General features: G+C 38.0%; 1 protein-coding gene across 2 annotated transcripts in view; it reads right to left on the minus strand.

The window, feature by feature from the left end:
* Positions 1 to 18,129, minus strand: part of Rmdn1 (regulator of microtubule dynamics 1) — a 33,649-nt gene that overhangs the window by 263 nt on the left and 15,257 nt on the right. For both annotated transcript variants that reach the window (XM_090339028.1, XM_090339027.1), the window contains exons 4-9: positions 15,852 to 16,011; positions 11,383 to 11,472; positions 10,082 to 10,137; positions 6,329 to 6,416; positions 3,545 to 3,575; positions 290 to 423 (exon numbers count right to left, since the gene is read on the minus strand). In XM_090339028.1, coding sequence (XP_090195154.1) covers positions 290 to 423; positions 3,545 to 3,575; positions 6,329 to 6,416; positions 10,082 to 10,137; positions 11,383 to 11,472; positions 15,852 to 16,011 — 559 coding nt within the window. The remainder of the gene's footprint in view (positions 1 to 289; positions 424 to 3,544; positions 3,576 to 6,328; positions 6,417 to 10,081; positions 10,138 to 11,382; positions 11,473 to 15,851; positions 16,012 to 18,129) is intronic.

Raw genomic sequence — 18,129 nt, forward strand, 5'->3', positions numbered from 1 at the left:
TAACAAGACGCTTACAAAACCATTCCACCACTGCAATGCTGTGGAACCAACCTAGAGTCTTGTGCCTCCTGAGCAAATGCTTTATCCCTTAGCTAAATTCCTACCACATTCTTTGATTTTATGCTTTAGGATTTATTTGTTCTGTATTACAGCAAGAATGTCATAATATTTAGTGACAATAACAGTATTATGTGTTGGGATAATTATTCTTTTAAAGAAATTTTTAGTTTATAGTGCCTCAATGAACCTATCTGCCTTACTTGAGTTACTAGAAATGTTTTTTTTTTACCTGTTTATCTTCCTCTGTGTGTGCTGGATAATCCTTGGCTTTCATTAGCCAGAGAGCAGCAAGCTTTTTGTTGTTTAGTTTTAAGTATGTCTTTCCTAAAAGGAGCAAGTTTTTGCTGTAGAAGTTTGGATCCACTGTACAAAAGAAAGAAAATTAAACTTAGTTCAAGAGAAATAGGGTTACTCTCATTTTTAAAGGTCTAATTTTTTGTGTGTGTCTAAATTCTATTAATAAAGTTATGTGGTATGTGATTATATTACATTTTTCTTTTGTTCAACTATTCTTATTTCAAACAAGTATTTGTAAACTAATTGCCATTGGCTCAATGTCTGTTACTAAATATAGATTACATACATTTTTCATTTTAACAACTGCATAAAGTAGATACTTCTATTTTATAGTTAAGAAGCTGAGGCTCTTGGTCAAGAATGTAAGCCACAGTACTAACCACTATTTTTTTAAACCTCTTTTCCTACCTGCAACCCAAGTGCCTAGAAAAAAAGTCTACTACATACACACGCGCCTAGAAAAAAAAAAGTCTACTACATACACACGCACACACAGAGTATATTTGCTGACTAAAGGAAATCACAATGGTAATGTAAGTCTGATCAACATTTGGTGAATGTTTAGAGGTTTTAGACACATAGAATAAAATCTACTTTTTTTGGAATTTATAATGAAAAGGAGAGAGAACATCATGTGCAATAAGAATGAAGAAATGCCTGCCTTCTTTACCAGATGTACAAACTTCAAAATAACAAGAAGCCAATGGAAAAATCAACTAAGTGATAATACCTGTGCTAATTTAGAGGCTGACTAGGAGAGTGCTGAAGAACACAGTATGAACAAATGAGCTATGAAAACGAGAGGATAATCACTGGAAATGGGGTGGGGACAGGATAAAGGTAGGCTGGCTGAGGAGAATAATAAAACATAGTTAAGAGGAGCAAGATGTACAGCATAGTAAGAGTGATTACAGCTTTTACATTGATTTTAGAAAGTAAAGCACAATACAAAGAATGATCAATGTTTCAAAAAAATGGAGATACTGATTAGTCTCATCATTATGTACTATTACAGGCTGACATCAAGTTCTTCATAAACAAGTTACGTTCCATAATTTTGCATTGAGGATGGATATGGTTGAAATACTTTGCATGTATAAAACTAAACCTGTTGAAATTTTAGGAAGGGGAGAGGGTAAAATTGATTGGGATTCAATGTATACATGTGTGGAAATGTCACAATGGAACCCCCCTTGTATAACTAATGTATGCTAATAAAAAGTAATTTTTATGACGTCTATGACTGGAAGCATGAAGGATGGGCATGGTGGCATACCTGAGGCTGAGGCAGGAAGACAATGCATTCCAGGCCTAGCCAAGCTACATACAGGATCTTCAAATTTCATTAGTTTTTCTTTTTGCCTGAGTAAGTCTCCCTAAAGTACATGCTAGTCATGAGCCTCTTGCTTCAGCTTGGGTTTACTAATTTGTTTCCTCCTAATAATCTAGGACCCTCTATTCAAAACATACTTTCTGGGGCTGTGTGTATAGTTTAGTGTTAGAACACATGACACATTATATACGAATTCAATCCCTGACACCAGAGAGTAAAGAATGTAATGAGTATACTTGTTTAACTGCTTTCTTTGACTTGATAGATTTTGTGTTACGTCTAGTTGGTATACTTCTGGTTCCCTAGCTTTAAAGTCCACTGACACATGAATCTCTTTACTTATTCATTCAGCAGATATGCTGAGCATCAATGTTAGGAGTGAAGATGATATTCTATACTAGAAAGATAAAAGCCCTAACTTCCTGTACTTTTAGACTTGTACACATAAATATTAAATGAAAAGGGGCTATGGTGGGAGATGTACAACACACATGGGAAGAGCTTCTGAATTTGGATAACCTTATGGAAAGTGAGCACCAGGATGATGCGTGAAGGATGACTGATATTACAAGGATCATTTTAACTCATTGAAGACAAGGCTGTGTTTTCTTCAGCACTTCCAATTGTTAAATTCTTAAAGGTCTGCCTTTTACTTTGTAATTACAGTTTTAATACTTTGAGAAAATTATATTCCATGATTCATAATCATGTGATACATAAAATGGTGTGATTAGAAGCTATGAATACACGGCAATAAAGTATATCAGAATTCATGAATCAGCAATTACAGGTGTTTACCACCATAACCAGATCATGGACTGTGGCTAGAATTATAGGTGTGTCCCACTGCACCTAGTTTTAAGTTGGTTTGTAAAAACCAACTCAACTGTAATTATTAAAACTTTTGAACAAGTCCATGAGTACAGGGCTCCAAATATAACAGACAGTATGGTTCGTTTTTCTTGTGATTAAATCTTATGGAAGCATAACTGCATTGGTGTGTGTGGTGTGTGTACATGAGCATGCCTTGGGCTGGTTCTGGAGCTTCATTTTCAGAGCTTTATACTCTCAGTCTTTTCATGCTTCCACTTTTGGAATCTCACTGGTTAATTGGAAATAGTCTCAAGGATTTGTCTGCCGAGGCTACAAATTTATACTCATACATTTCACATCTGCTGAGTAGATTATGGGCATGAATCACTGGTGCCTGGCCTCAGCAGTGGTTTCTGTGGTATATTTGGTATCTCTTTTTTCTGGTGCTGGGGTTGGAACCAACAGCCTCATGCATGCTAGGCGACCTATATGCCACTGGACTACAACCACTGTACCAATATTTTGAAAAGGATAAATGTTTAAGACACACAGTAAAAATTTAATAGGGCTTATTGTTCTATAAAGTGAAAAACTGAAACTTGCAAAAGAATACAATATTTTTCCAACACACTAAATATCTGCATAGTTTAAAGCCAGAACTGTCATTTTAAGTGCCTCTAGTTAGCTATATCCTCAAACAAGATAGTCAAGTTGTCAAAGAAGCCACCTTTCAAAAGAGAAGGTAGAGGAGTAGAGCATACTTTCAAGTGGTAAAACCTCAAGGCCTAAGTAATCATCTCTCACTCTGAAAAAGCTAAATTACATAAATGGACCATTCCAGAACTGGAGTGGTTTATTATTTAAGTGACTTTTGTCAAATATAGACAAGGGCATTATTTTACAGTATCTATTACAAAAAAATTAACAACTTGTACCTGTGTTTTAAAAATTCCTATTCAGTACAGGCACAAAAGATTCCTATATATGTCTCAGTAGTCATACAATTTAAACTATATCAATATGCAAAATCAAAATTATTACCTTGTTCTGCCTTGTGAAAGTAGCCCAAAGCCTGTTAAAAACAAAATGAAGATTAGAGTACACTCAATTTTTTTTTTTTTTGCCAGTCCTGGGCTTGAGCTCAGGGCCTGAGCCCTTGTCCTTGGACTTTCTCAAGGCTAGAGTTCTACCACTTGAGCCTCAGCACCACTGCTGGCTTTTTTTTCTATGTATGTGGTACCAAGGAATCGAACCTGGGTCTTCATGCATGCTAGGCAAGCACTTTCACCACTAAGCCAACTCCCAGCCTCAATTTTTTTTAAGTATATTCTCGAAGACCTATTCCTACATTACATATGAGTAAGTAAACGATCCTAAAATAATGATCAACTCAATAGCTGACAATAAGATGGCCCGCACCCTTTTACACCTGTTACAACACATTTTTGGGGGTTTTTTGGCCAGTCCTGGGCTTGAGCTCAGCACCAATTTCAGCTTTTTTCTATGTATGTGGTACCAAGGACTCAAACCCGGATCTTTGTGCATGCTAGGCAAGCACCCTACCACTAGACCAAACTCCCGGCCCCAACACTTGTTTTTTTCAAAAGACAGTTGGTGTATCTTATTAATTTGTTTAAGTGACCAAATTCCAACTCAGGCTCTTGGAGTAAAACACAGTAAGAAAGCAAACAGGAGGAAAAAAAGGTAGTCCCAAATACCTACTACAAAAGTAGCCTTGGATAGTGGCTCATACCTATAATCCTACACCTTTGGGATATGAATATCTGGAAGATCATAGTTGAGGGCCAGGCTTTGAACTGAGGTTTGTGTGGGGGGGTGTGTGGCAACAGGCCTGTCATCCCAGCTACATGGGAGATCAGAGATTGAGAAGAACAAAGTTATAGGCCAATCCAGGCAAAGATGTTTTCAAGACATTATGTCAGTGGAAGAAGCTAGGTGTAGTGGCAGGCATTTGTTATCCCAGCTACTATAGGAGTATAAAATAGTAGACTTGCAATTCACATGTAGACTCAGGCTGAACGGAAGACCTTAATTTAAAATAATTAGTAAAAACAAAAACAACAACAACAAAAAAAGAACCAAGGCTTGAGGTTTGAGGTCTGGCTCCTTGGTAGAATGCAACTGAACTCAAGCAATGGAATTCAAATCTCAGTACTGCCAAAAAGAAATCATTCCTTACAGTTGTATTCATTTTTATTTATAAATACTGAGGTTTATTTAAGAGAAAATATAAATTTATGGTTGTTATTTGTTTTTGCAGAACTGTTCTTTTCTTATTATGAATTCTCCCTCTATTCTTAAGAATGAATTATTCCCTAACATTTACTTTGCTACTCAATTTGCAATAAGAAAAATGCTCATAAAGTTGATTCAGAGTTTCCTGTTTAAAAAAAAAAGTAGCCTTGGGAGAAATTAAGCCTTGAAACAAAACCTCTTGATTTTAGGCAAGTGGGGGTATTTACAAAGCAAACTGAACACACTCTGTTAAATTATCAAGTAAGATTATATGTGGACCACTTCCGTAATAATTTCATTGTGACTTACAGTGTTGCAAATTGTCATGTGCAACTCTGAGTACTAGCTAATCAGGACACTAAGACCTAAAGGATTGCAATTTAAGGCTGCCCAGGCAGAAAAGTCTATGAGACTGGCTCCAGCAAAAATGATGAAATCATTGCTCAAGTGTTAGAATACCAGTTGAGGAAGCAAGATGAGCAAGGCCAAGGTCAAGCCCAGTGCTAAGAACAAGAAAAAAACCAGCCTGTCATGTGCTGAAGGGACAGAAATAATATGTGCAACATAGCTATTTTGTCTTTAGTATTAAATCCTAACAGTGGCTCCTACTATGAAGCTGAATTTACTCAACAAAATACTGATTGTACTTTTTGATTTTTTTTTTCTTTTTCCTTTTTGGTGGAGTGCTTCAGGCAGAGCCAAGAACCTTGCACATACTACATGGGTGCTCTGAGTCACATTTTTAACTCCTATATCAATTTTCTTTCTTTTTTTTAATTAGTTGCATGTCTTGAACTCCAGGCTTGGGTGCTGTGCCTAACCTCTTCAGTTCAAGGCTACCCTTGTGCCACAGCACCACTTCCGGTTTTCTGGTGGTTAATTGGAGAAGTTAGAATCTCACTGTCTTTAGTGCCTGAGTTGGCTTTGAACCATGATCCTCAGATCTCAGTCTCCTGAGTATCTAGGATTACAGTGGTGAGGCTGCGCACATATCAATTTTTTTAAAGTCCATTATTGAAACTGTATTATGAACCTGAATTCAATGCACAAGCCCTGGTTTTATTCTGAGTATCAACAATGAATAAAAACAAAGGAAGTCCCTTAAATTTTATTCTTAATATGAAATGCAAAAGGCCTTGAAAATAGAGATGAGCTTTTCATGTTTTTATTAAAAGTTGTAATATTTGCAATTCAGACACATTCTCGTCTTTGTTATTTTTTTAGAATACATGAAATATACTGGGTAACATGCTGTTACTTCTTGTTCTTGGCTTTTATATAAAATAAATGAAGTAGAAAAGGAAGGCAGATTTTTGCCATGAGCTATATAAGTTGACAATATACCAAAATTACCAGCCACTGGCCTAAAGGGGGAAAAAAAGCACTCACCAGTCCTGGATAATAAGTATTAAGTCTTTGTGATAGGATAGTTGCACTGGATCATTAGAAACTTGCTCAAGTCCCTCACTGAATCAGAGCTCCATATGCCGTATGTATGAGTACTGTTGAACGCGCTGCATATGCTGCAGTAAGAAATCAGTACTAATTTAACAAAGGGCATCACACTACCTCCTCATAGGTGGAACTAGGAGGAGTTGCAAACAGCATTTTAGCAATTCTTCTTTGATACCAGGGCATTTCAGCAAATGTGTAGCACCTATAGAGGAAAATAAACCAATATTATATATTCAAAAACTACCTCTTATTTTTAGTTTAAAAGAACTAAACTTTTTAAGATATAAAAGAAATCCTTTAAAAAACAGATACTTTATATATATATATATCCAACTGGCTAATATTCATAATGAATTAACAGGGCATGTAAAATCATTAGATACCTGACAGCAGTGTCACTATGCTTCTCCTTGGCTACCCTCTGCTATCTGCCTGTATTGATCATTTTGTTCTTCCCCTAGTGATGTTACAAACAGTCAAATGGCCTTTGGTAGAAAAAAAGTTATTAACCCATGATGGAGACTGACTTGATATAGTATTTGTATGCATTTTACAATTAAATGTAAGTAGTAAACAACAGTTCAAGTAATGATAAAACAACATATCACAGGCCAGGAGTTTGGCCTAGTGGTAGAGTGCTTGCCTAGCATGCATGAAGACCCGGGTTCGATTCCTCGGTACCCCACATACATAGCAAAAAAAAGCTGGAAGTGGTGCTGAGGCTCAAGTGGTAGAGTGCTAGCCTTGAGAAAGTCCAAGGACAGTGCTCAAGCCCTGAACCCAAGCCCAGGACTGGCATAACCAGTTAAGCACCTGCAGAAAACTAAAGTTGGATCCTTCTTTGTCACCCTGCACTAGAATTAACTCCAAATGGATCAAAGACCTGGAGGTAAAAGCTGACACACTGAAAACTTTACAAGAAGGAATAGGAGATACACTAGGCCTCCTTGGCACAGGTCAAAACTCTCTTAATAAGGACCAAGAATCACAGCAAATAAGAGAAAGGCTGGATAAGTGGGACTGCATTAAACTGCAGAGCTTTTGTATGGCAATGGACATAGCTAGTAAATTAATTAGAAGCCTACAGAGTGGTAGAACATCTTCACCAACCAAACAACGGACAAAGGCCTCATATCTAAAATATATCAACAGCTCAAAAAATTGAATCACTCCAAAACTAATCTCCAAAGTAACAACCATCCCATTAAAAAATGGGCCAAAGACTTAAAGAGAGTTTTCTCTGAAGAAGAAACAAAAATGGCCTATAGACACACGAAGAAATGCTCAACATCTCTGGTCATAAAAGAAATGCAAATCAAAACAACTCTAAGATTCCACCTCACTCCAGTTAGAATGGCCAGGATCAGGAAAACGAATAACAACAGATGCTGGAGGGGATGTGGCCAGGAGGGATCACTACTGCACTGTTGGTGGGAGTGCAAACTCATTCAACCACTATGGAAAGCAGTGTGGCAGTGCCTCAAAAGGCTAAACATAGAGCTCCCCTATGACCCAGCAATTCCACTACTTGGCATTTACCCAGCCATCCAGAAACTAGGGCATACTAAATCCACTACCACAACAATGTTCATTGCAGCATTATTCACCATAGCAAAAATATGGAACCAACCTAGATGTCCCTCAGTTGATGAATGGATCAACAAGTTGTGGTATTTGTACACAATGGAATTCTATGCTGCTGTCAGAAAAAACGACATTGCCCCATTTGTTAGGAAATCTGTTAGGAAAATCATATTAAGTGAAGTAAGCCAGACTCAAAGGAACTTATGCTCAATGGTTTCCCTCATTTGTCATAATCAGTAGAAACCTTGAGCTCTACTAGCAGAGATTTGCAATAGAGCAAAACCTTGATACATAAGGCCATATAGTATGGAGCTAATTGAAAAAACCTCCAGGATATTGAAACAAAAGCCATATAATGAATGATTGTTGTCCTTAATATACTATGTTATCTCTCATCTCTTTTGCTGTCCCTTGGTTATCTCATATTTTTACAGTATCTCACTTTGTTATCTGATATATTGGATTTATTTGTATTTGGTTATTTGAAATTGGATAGGGAAGGGGGGGAAACCAAGACGGGGGGGGGAGGGATGGAGGGGAGGGTAATGGGTACCAAGACATGTGAAAGGGTATCAATATATGTGAATTAATGCACTTTCTATCTGGAAAAGATCATGTAACCCCTTTATTAATTACAATAAAAAATATAAAAAATATATATATATATCATCTACCACCAAGTGCTGACTTCACACCAGGTGTTCAGACAGGGTCATTGGCTGTATGTTTGGTTTACTTTCTCTTTTGTGGCAGTATGACATTTGAACTCGGGACTTCCAGGCAGATGGCGCTTCCGTGTGAGCAACATTTGCATCCCTCCTTTAAAATGAGTTAATTTTCTCTTGGACAGGATCTCAAGCAGTGTTCAGGGCTAGTCTTGGACCAATAGCTGCCTAAGTATACTTCTTTCTTTTTATTGAAAGGCAAAGGCTGCAAGTTTTGAACTCACTGTTGACCTGTCTTTGTTTCCCAAGCGCTCAGATTTGTGTGCCACCAAACCTGGTTCATTTCCCCCCCCCCCCCCGCCACCTTTTTTTTAATTCAATGTTAAAAAGAAACTTGCTCAATAAAATTACTGAAAAACTTAAAAAGAACTTACTCAAAACTTACTCAACGGGCTGGGAGTTTGGCCTGGCAGTACAGTGCTTGCCTTACATGGACCAATACCTGAGTTCAATTCCTCAGTACCACATACATAGAAAAAAATGACAGCAGTGGTACTGTGGCTCAAGTGGTAGAGCTCTAGCCTTGAGAAAACCCAAGGACAAAGCTCAGGCCCTGAGCCCAAGCCCAGGACTGGCAAAAAAAAGACTTAAAAAAAACTAAATAATTTTAGCCTATTTTTAAAGGAGTAATGCAAGTTAACATCCAAAAATATTTATAACTTTCTGAAATAAATAGAAAAATGTGTTGAATATTTGTCTATAGACTGAACTTGTTGAGAAAGAGGGCATACTTCATATTTGTTTCCTGATTACCTCTCTATTATTGATCATCAATAATTTAATATCCTTTAGGCTGTACTTTAAAAAGTCTGACAGGAGCATTATTACCCAAGTTAGAAAACAATATTTAGCTTTGCTGATGATAGCCAAAGGAAACACTGGAAACTTGTTACTCAAAAGATTCTTTGAACAGTTCCCAGGCTCTGAGTTCAAGCCCTAGGATTGGCAAAAAAAAAAAAAAAAAAAGATTCTTTGAAGCTAGGCACTGGTGGTTCATGCCTGTAATCTAAGCAAACTGAGATCCGAGGATAGCAGTTCAAAGTCAGCCTGGGTAGGAAAGTCCTTGAGAATCTTATCTCCTGTTTTCCACTAGAAAACCAGAAGAGGCACTGTGGCAAAAAGTGGTAGAGTACTAGCTGAATATAAAAACTCAGGGACAGTGCCCAGGCCCTACGACCAAAAACAAAAACAGTCTTTGAACGACAGATATCTAACATTTATTTACCTTCATATCAACAAAATAATGACACATTTTAGACCCAAGGTAATTCTGAAAATTGAACAGTATATTGTTCCTCAGATAAATCGAGTCTACATCTGACATATTTTGAAGGTGCAAGGACCTGCTTGATGCATCCTTCTGTATTTCTGTAGGTAGATGAATCTAGTTTCACTTAACATGGCAAGTAAGAATAGTGTACCAATATATAACAATGATACTTAGTGATTCACCAAACTGTTGTTATTATTCTTCAGTATTACATTTTACTTTGTATAACATTACAAAATAAATAAGTGCATACTAAACAGCACTGAAATATAAAGAAAAATTTCTTACCAAATACCCATAAGGTGAATTGAGGTTGCATCTTTTGGGTTCAGCTTAATTGCTTTCTATTGAGGAATTAAAATAAATAAATTACTCATTTATTTTCCAAATAGCAATAAGTGCATAGTATTTTTTCTTAAAAGTCATGATTTACAAAATTCAACCATGAATTTTAATAAGCAGCATTTTCCCTCGTTTTGTTGGTACTAGGTTTTGAACTTAAGGCTTTGAGCTGGCGAGGCAGACGCTTTACTGCCTAAGCCATTTTTTCCAGATCTAGACAATTTGTGTATTGTATATACCATTTATACCCAGGCTGGTCTGGACTTCAATCTTCCTTAAGCTGGGATTTTTAAGCTTATTTTAGGCTTTATATCTTACATTTATTTTTAGTTTGGATGATAGGTGTGACACATCATACCTAGCTACTGGATGAAATGGCTTATCACTAACTTTTCACCCAGACTGGTTTTTAAACTACTATCTTCACACTCTCTGCCTCCTATTGCTAGAAGGTTATCTTGAACAACAGGCAGTATCAATCAAGGCAGAAGTGCTACTGCACTCAGCTCAAAAAATTATAGGAAAATAGTAAGTCATCACTGTAAGCCACGAAGTTGCACAGAAGTCTGTGAGACTCTTATCTCTAGTAAACTACTAAGAAAAAGCTGGGAGAGAGGGGGGGGGGGAGGGAGAGAGAAAGGGGGAGGGAGAGAGGCAGAGGGAAAGAGGGAGAGAGGGGCAAGAGGGGGAAGAGCTGAGAGAGAAAGAAAGAGAGGCAGAGTGAGGGAGAGACATTTTGTTGTCCATGCTGACCCAGAAACCTAGATTCAAACTATCCTCATGCCTCAGTTTCTTCAAGTATCTAGAACTGCAGACAAAGGCCAACATATCCAGCTGTAGGTTATTAAATTCAAGTTTTGCTTTTGTTTTTGTTTTGGTCAGTTGTGGGGCTTGAACTCTGGGCGTGGGTTCTTTAGTCAAGGCTACCACTCTACCCCTGGGCCTGGGCGCTGTCCCTAAGCTCTTCAGCTTAAGGCCCTACCCCTTGACCCACAGTGCCACTTCTGGTTTTCTAATGATTAATTGGAGATGAGTCTCACGAACTTTAGTGACTTTAGTTTATGGGCCAGCTTTGAAGGCAATCCTCAGATCTCAGCCTCCTGAGTAACTAGGATTATAGGCATGAGCTACCACTCCCGGCTTAAATTTAAGGTTTTGTAGTATATAGTAATTGAGTACTAAAATAAACCTAATCAGAAAAGTATTGATTTCTTTTAAATGTATGAACTTCAATAATTCATCAGTACCTCAAAATGCTCCTTGATAATGTAGGCATTTGCAATTTTAACCTTGATGCCTTCGTAATCTCCAACATCACTTATGCAGATTGCATACCACTGAAGTAGGAAAAAAAAAAAAAGGGCAAGTAATACTCTGAGTATTCCATTTAGAACAAAGAACAGTTAGATGAGTGTTTATTCTTTAGTTGTCATTTAGCAAGAAATTACTGGGCATAAAACTATAAAATGTAGACAAAATGTGAACATGGCCCTCTAGAAACTAAGGAATAGAATAGGATATGTTTGTAGAAAACATGACATTACAGAGTAAAAAGTACTCAATTTTCCAAGAAAGCTGTCAATACAACAAGAAGATAGTAAGTCATGTTTATGGTTTGATTATACATTTAGAAAAATTTATAAATGAATGACATCTTTATAACTATTCACTCTCTTTTGTGGGAATCACCTCTTCTTTGACATACATGCCATTATATAATTGTAAATTGTAACATTCCCCACAGCCCCAAAGTCAAGGTGAGACATGCCTAGGAAGCCAGCTACTCAGGAGGAAAAGGTAGAAGGATCTCAGTCCAAGTCTAGTCCAGGTAAAGTTAACAAGAAAACTCTGAAAAGCAAATTAAATGCAATGGGCATAGCTCAAGTGGTAGAAAGAATACTTGCCTAGCAAGTCCAAAGCCCTGAGAACTACAAGAAAACAAAACAAGGGGCCAGGAGTTTAGCCGAGTGGTAGAGTGCTTGCCTGGCGTGCACAAAGACCCAGGTTTGATTCCTCAGTATCACATACACAGAAAAAGCCTGTGGCTCCAGGGGTAGAGCTCTAGCCTTGAGTAAGCCCAAGGACAGGGCTCAGGCCCTGAAATTAAGCCCCAGGACTGGCAAAGAACAGAATAATATACATCAAAATAAATCAATGCTTATTTTTTTTTTTTTTTGCCAGTCCTGGGCTTGAGCTCAGGGCCTAAGCACTGTCCTTGGACTTTCTCAAGGCTAAAGCTCTACCACTTGAGGCTCAGCACCACTTCTGGCTTTTTTTTTCTATGTATGTGGTACCAAGGAATCGAACCCGGGTCTTCGTGCATACTAGGCAAGCACTCTACCACTAGGCCAAACTCCCGGCCCATGAGGGTGGTTTTGTAATGGTAAAATTTTTTTGGGGGGGGTCCATTGTGGGACTTGAACTCTGGGACTGGGCATTATCCCTGAGCTCTTCAGCTCAAGGCTACCACCCTACCCGTTCAGCCACAGCGCCACTTTCAGTTTTCTGATGGTTAATTGGAATTTAGTGCCTGGGCTGGCTTTGAACAGAGATCCTCAGATCTTCCTGAAAAGCTAGGATTACAGGTGTGAGCCACCATGCTGTAATGATAATTTTTAAAATATTTAATTTGATAACCTTATAAGGAAGTCATTTACCAAGAAAGTAACATTCCTAAATGTTTATAATAGCACTTGTAAAAAGTAATGGAATTGCATAGCCACAAAAAGAATAAAACATTTAGAAATTAACCTAACCAAAGATATAAAGGAATGATTTAATGAAAACTATAAAAGTCTAAAGAGAGAAATTAAAGGGGATACTAGGAAATGGAAAGACCTCTCATACTACTGGATAAGGAGAAAAAACATTGTGAAAATGGTCATACTGCCAAAACTAATATAGAATTTCTATGTGATCCCCATCAAAATCCCAAGGATATTCTTTACTAAAATAGAGAAAATAATCCAAAAATTCATATGGAACAACAAAAGACCTAGAATAGCCAAAGCAATTCTAGGCAAAAAAAGCAGACTTCAAACTCTACTATAGAGCCATAATAACAAAAACAGCATGGTACTGATTTGAAAGTAGATCAGAGTATCAATGGAACAGAATAGAAGATCCAGAAATGAAACCACATACTTATAGTCAACTTATATTCGACAAAGGAGCCAGAGATACACAGTGGAATAAACATGGCCTCTTTAATTATTGGTGCTGGGAAAACTGGGCAGCACATGCAGAAAACTAAAAGTTGATCCTGAATTGTCACCATGTACAAACATTAACTCAAAATGGATCAAAGACTTCAATATCAGACCTGAAACTGCTACACTACAGAGTAGAAGGGACACTGGAACTCATAGGCACAGGCAAAAACTTCCTGAACAGAGTCCCAGGGTCACGAGAGATCGGAGAGAGACTCGGCAAATGTGACTACCTAAAAATGAAAAGTTTCTGCACAGACAAGGGCATAGCTACTGAAGTAGAAAGACACTTAACCAACTGGGAAAAGATATTTACCAACAATATACCAGACAAAGGTTTAATATACAATATCTACAAGGAACTTAAGAGACTAACTCCCCCCCCACACACACACCCAACAAACCAATCGAAAAACGGGCAAGGGAACTAAAGAGAGACTTATCAGAGAAAGACATAAAAATGGCAAAGAAACATATGAGAAAATGCTTATCATCCATGGTTATAAAGGAAGTGCAAATAAAAACAACCCTAAGATACCACCTTACCCCAATCAGAATGGCCAATATTCTGAGTTCAGACAACAAATTCTGGTGAGGATCTGAAGAAAGAGGAACCCTACTGCATTGCTGGTGGGAATGTAAACTAGTACAACCATTCTGGAAGGCAGTTTGGGGGTTCCTCAAAAAACTAAACATAGACCTTCCCTGTGATCCAGCCATACCACCCCTGGGCATCTACCCTGAGTAACATGACTCAAGATATGATTAGGACACCTGCTCAGCCTGTTCATTGCTACACTCTTCACAATAGCCAGATGCCCCACTAAAAATGATAGACACAAAAAATGTGGAACATATATACAATAGAATTCTACATAGCTACCAGACAAGATAAAATGACTGTATTCACTGGGAAGTGGATGGAACTAGAGCAAATCATGTTGAGTGAGATAAGCCAAGACCAAAGGAACAAAAGGTGCATGGTCACCTCCTGTAGTGGCTCACACCTGTAATCATAGCTACTGAGGAGGCTGAGATCTGAGGATCAAGATTCAAAACCAGCCCAGGCACAAAACAACCTGAGACTCTTACCTCCAATCAACCTCTAGAAAAGTGGGGCTTGGCTCAAGGGTAGGGGTATCCTTGAACTAAAGACCTCAGGGACAACGCCCAGGCCCAGGGTAGGGTGGTAGCCTTGAGCTGAAGAATTCAGGGACAGTGCCCAGGCCAAGTTCAAGTCCCATGACCCCCTCACCCCCCACACATACACAAAAATGGTGCATGGTCTTCTGGATATGTGGGTATTAGATCTAAACAATACAAGTGTTGACTCTTGTGATTACATATATTTTTCTTGAGTACTTGACTGCAAAACATGACATTTGAAATATGATGTAAAAACTCAATTTTAATAAAAAGTTTTAATAAAAAACCTAATGGAATTGCAAACAGAAGTCAACAAATCTACAAATATACTTGAAGATTGCAACACTTCCTTCTCAATAAATTATAGAAAATCATAAAAGAGCCAGGTGCTGTGGCTCATGCCTATAATCCTAATTACTGAGGAGGTTGAGATCTGAGGATAAGTTCCATGCCAGTCCAGGTACTAAAGTCTGTGAGACTCTCAACTCCAATTAACCACCAGAAAACTGGAAGTGGGGCTGTGGCTCAAGGGGTAGGGTGGTAGCCTGAAGCTGAACACCCAGGCCCAAAGTTCAAGTCCCATGACTGACACACACAAAAAAGAAAGAAAATCAGAAAGGATTTAGAAACTCAAAGCAAGAAAACAAGATAACCTAAATGAAACTTACAAAGACAGTCCTAACAATAGCTAAATGCACACACCTGTACACACACACACACACACACACACACACACAGTGTGTCCTTTCACACTTAGGGAGGTTATGCCAAGGAAGTGCCTATAGATTTACCTGTTCAGGATGTTTGAAATAGAACTGTGATTCAAGTGGTAGAGTGCTAGCCTTGACCAAAAATTTCAGGGACAGTACCCAAGCCCTGAGTTCAAACTCTTGCAGTCCCCCAAAATGATAATAATAATTTGTCTTACATACTCATAACCACATTTTGATAAAATACTGGAAAAATAAATTTCTTTCCTACTTTAATGTAGAGCTGTTTTGTTTGTTTTGTGGGTCATGGGGCTTGAACTCTGGGCCTGGATGCTGTCCTTGAGCTCTTTAGCTCAAGGCTACCACCCTACCCCTGGGCCTGGGGATTGTTCCTGAGCTCTACAGCTCAAGGCTACCGCCCTACCTGTTGAGCCAAGCCCCACTTTCTATTTTCTAGAGGTTAACTGGAGATAAGATTCTCAGGTCCTTTCATGTCCGGGCTGACTTTGAACCCTGATCTTCAGATCTCAGCCTCCTGAGTAGCTAGGATTACAGGCCTGAGTCACTGCACCGCACCGGGTAATGTAGAGCTGTTTCGTCTCCTCTGTAAATTAGTAAGTACAGACCAATAGACCACTAAGGCCAACTCACCTTATGAGCACCAAAACTTGACTCATTTTTTTCTAGTGCTCTTTTTGCATACTCTAAAGCTTCATAGATCAAAAGCTTTTTGTCCTCTTCCGAAGTCCTATTAAGCTGAGCTATATCACGTGAGGCCCGTGCCAAACGCCACAGTAACTCTGCATCTTCACTAATTTGAAACAAAACACAAAATGAACATTTTAATTTACATTTAAAATTGTTAAGGCCATATCATTAATAAATGGACTTTTTGCTTAATTAGGACACAGGAAGCAATGTATCAGACACTATTATTAAAAATGTTAATTTATTCTTTTCTTTCCTGAAGCTTTTTATTTGGTAAAACTTCCCATTAAAATTTTCAATATTATTCATAGATATGCATTATCTACAATGTCTAAAATACTGACTTCCTGAGAAAACATCTTCAATTGAGCTCTCTAAACCCTTGTCCTCTCAACATGTAACTCGAAGACTGAGCTCACTAGCACTATGCTTCAAGTAATTCACTGCTTCAGAGAATACGATAAAATAAACAATTTATGATGGACTTATGCTCTAAAAAAAACAAAACTACCAAATCAATAGCCTCATAAAACACCAGGCACAAAACAGGTAAATGACAGGTACATCTAATAAATAAATGATTCACTATCATGTAATCTCAAAGAAAGTCTTATGTTTGAATACCATGATGCGTAGCTTATTTCAAATAAGTGCACTAGACTCCTTCACCAGACACTGGTATCTCTCACCTGAAATCCAAGCTACTCAGGAAGTAAGAGCTGAGGATTGCAGTTCAAAGACAGCCTGGGCAGGAAAGTCTGTGAGGCTCTTATTTTCAATGAACCACCAGAAAACCACAAGTGGAGCTGTGGCTTAAAATGAAAGAGAGCTATAGCCTTAAGGGAAAGAGCCCAGGCCTTGAATTCAAACCCCATCACAAACACACACACACACACACACACGCACGCACGCACGCACACCTATCTGCTGCTGAAACATAATCATATTTAAAAAATGGCTACTAAGTAATCACAACTTAAAATAGTCTAAAAGCTTAAATTCTTTATTTTTAGGCAATATATCAGCATTTGCATAAAAGGTTAAAAGTAAAATAGTACACTATTTAATGAGAATGGAGTAACTGGCTGGGCCCAGTGGCTCATGCCTGTAGTCCTAGCTACTTAGGAGGTGAAGATCTGAGGATCAAGGTTCAGAGCCAGCCTGGGCTCTAAAGTCCACGAGACTCATCTCCAATTAACCACCAGAAAACCAGAAGTGGTGCTGTGGCTCAAAGGGTAGGGCAGTAGCCTTGAGCTGAAGAGCTCAAGGACAAGGCCCAGGCCCAGAGTTCAATCCCAGTACAGACCAAAAAAAAAAAAAAGAAAGAAAGAAAATGGAGTAATTGAACTCTACAGCATGTAAGTTATCACTATAATGACTACAACATACCCAACCACCATCTCAAAGATGGAATGAAGAAATGATTCCTATATATAGCTAGGGAGTAAAATTTATGTGTTTGGCACAGAAAACTGGCTTTTGGGATCTAGCAAAGGTAGTTGACAAATAAATCACAATTGCTAGATTAGGAACTGAGGTAAATGAGGTATCTGGAAGTGCCACTGAGTCTGAATGACTTATTTTATAGGGCCCAGTCTTCCTCCATCTCTACCTTCCAAAAAAGTACTATATATTGATCTTCTAGACCAACCATGTAGTCTAGTACTAAAAATGCAAAAAGGCTATATTTGTTCAGTTTCTCTCAAAAACGGTTCTCTCAAAAATAGTTTCGAAACACAGCTACCATTCAATGGTGGCATATAATCATCTCAAATCTCCATAAATTCATTTAATTTTTATAATAAGGAATTAGCTTAAAATAGGAGAAATATGGAATAATCTATATAGATAGGTGAGGTACACTTAGTGATAACTTGCATGAGTCAAAAAAATAGAAAAAAAAAAAGAGTTCAACATTCCAGTATTCTTAAGCAGAAGCATCTTTACCTAATCAATGAGATTCATGTAGCACTTCTGCTTTGCTTAATGTAAGAACTAGCTTATAATGTAAATTTCAAAAAAAAATGTTATATTAAAGAAAAAAAAAACACAACTAAAAAGATTTCAAGCTGGGATCTGGTGGCTCACACCTGTAACCCTAGCTACTCAGGAGGCTGAGATGTGAGAATTGCAGTTCAAAGCCAGCCAGGGCAGAAAAGTCTGTGAAACTCTTATCTCCAGTTAAACACCAGAAAACAGGAAATGGTGCTGTGGCTCAAAA

This window comes from Megascapheus bottae, chromosome 9 (genome assembly GCF_031878675.1).
Source record: "Megascapheus bottae isolate mThoBot1 chromosome 9, mThoBot2.hap1, whole genome shotgun sequence".
NCBI lineage: Eukaryota > Metazoa > Chordata > Mammalia > Rodentia > Geomyidae > Megascapheus > Megascapheus bottae.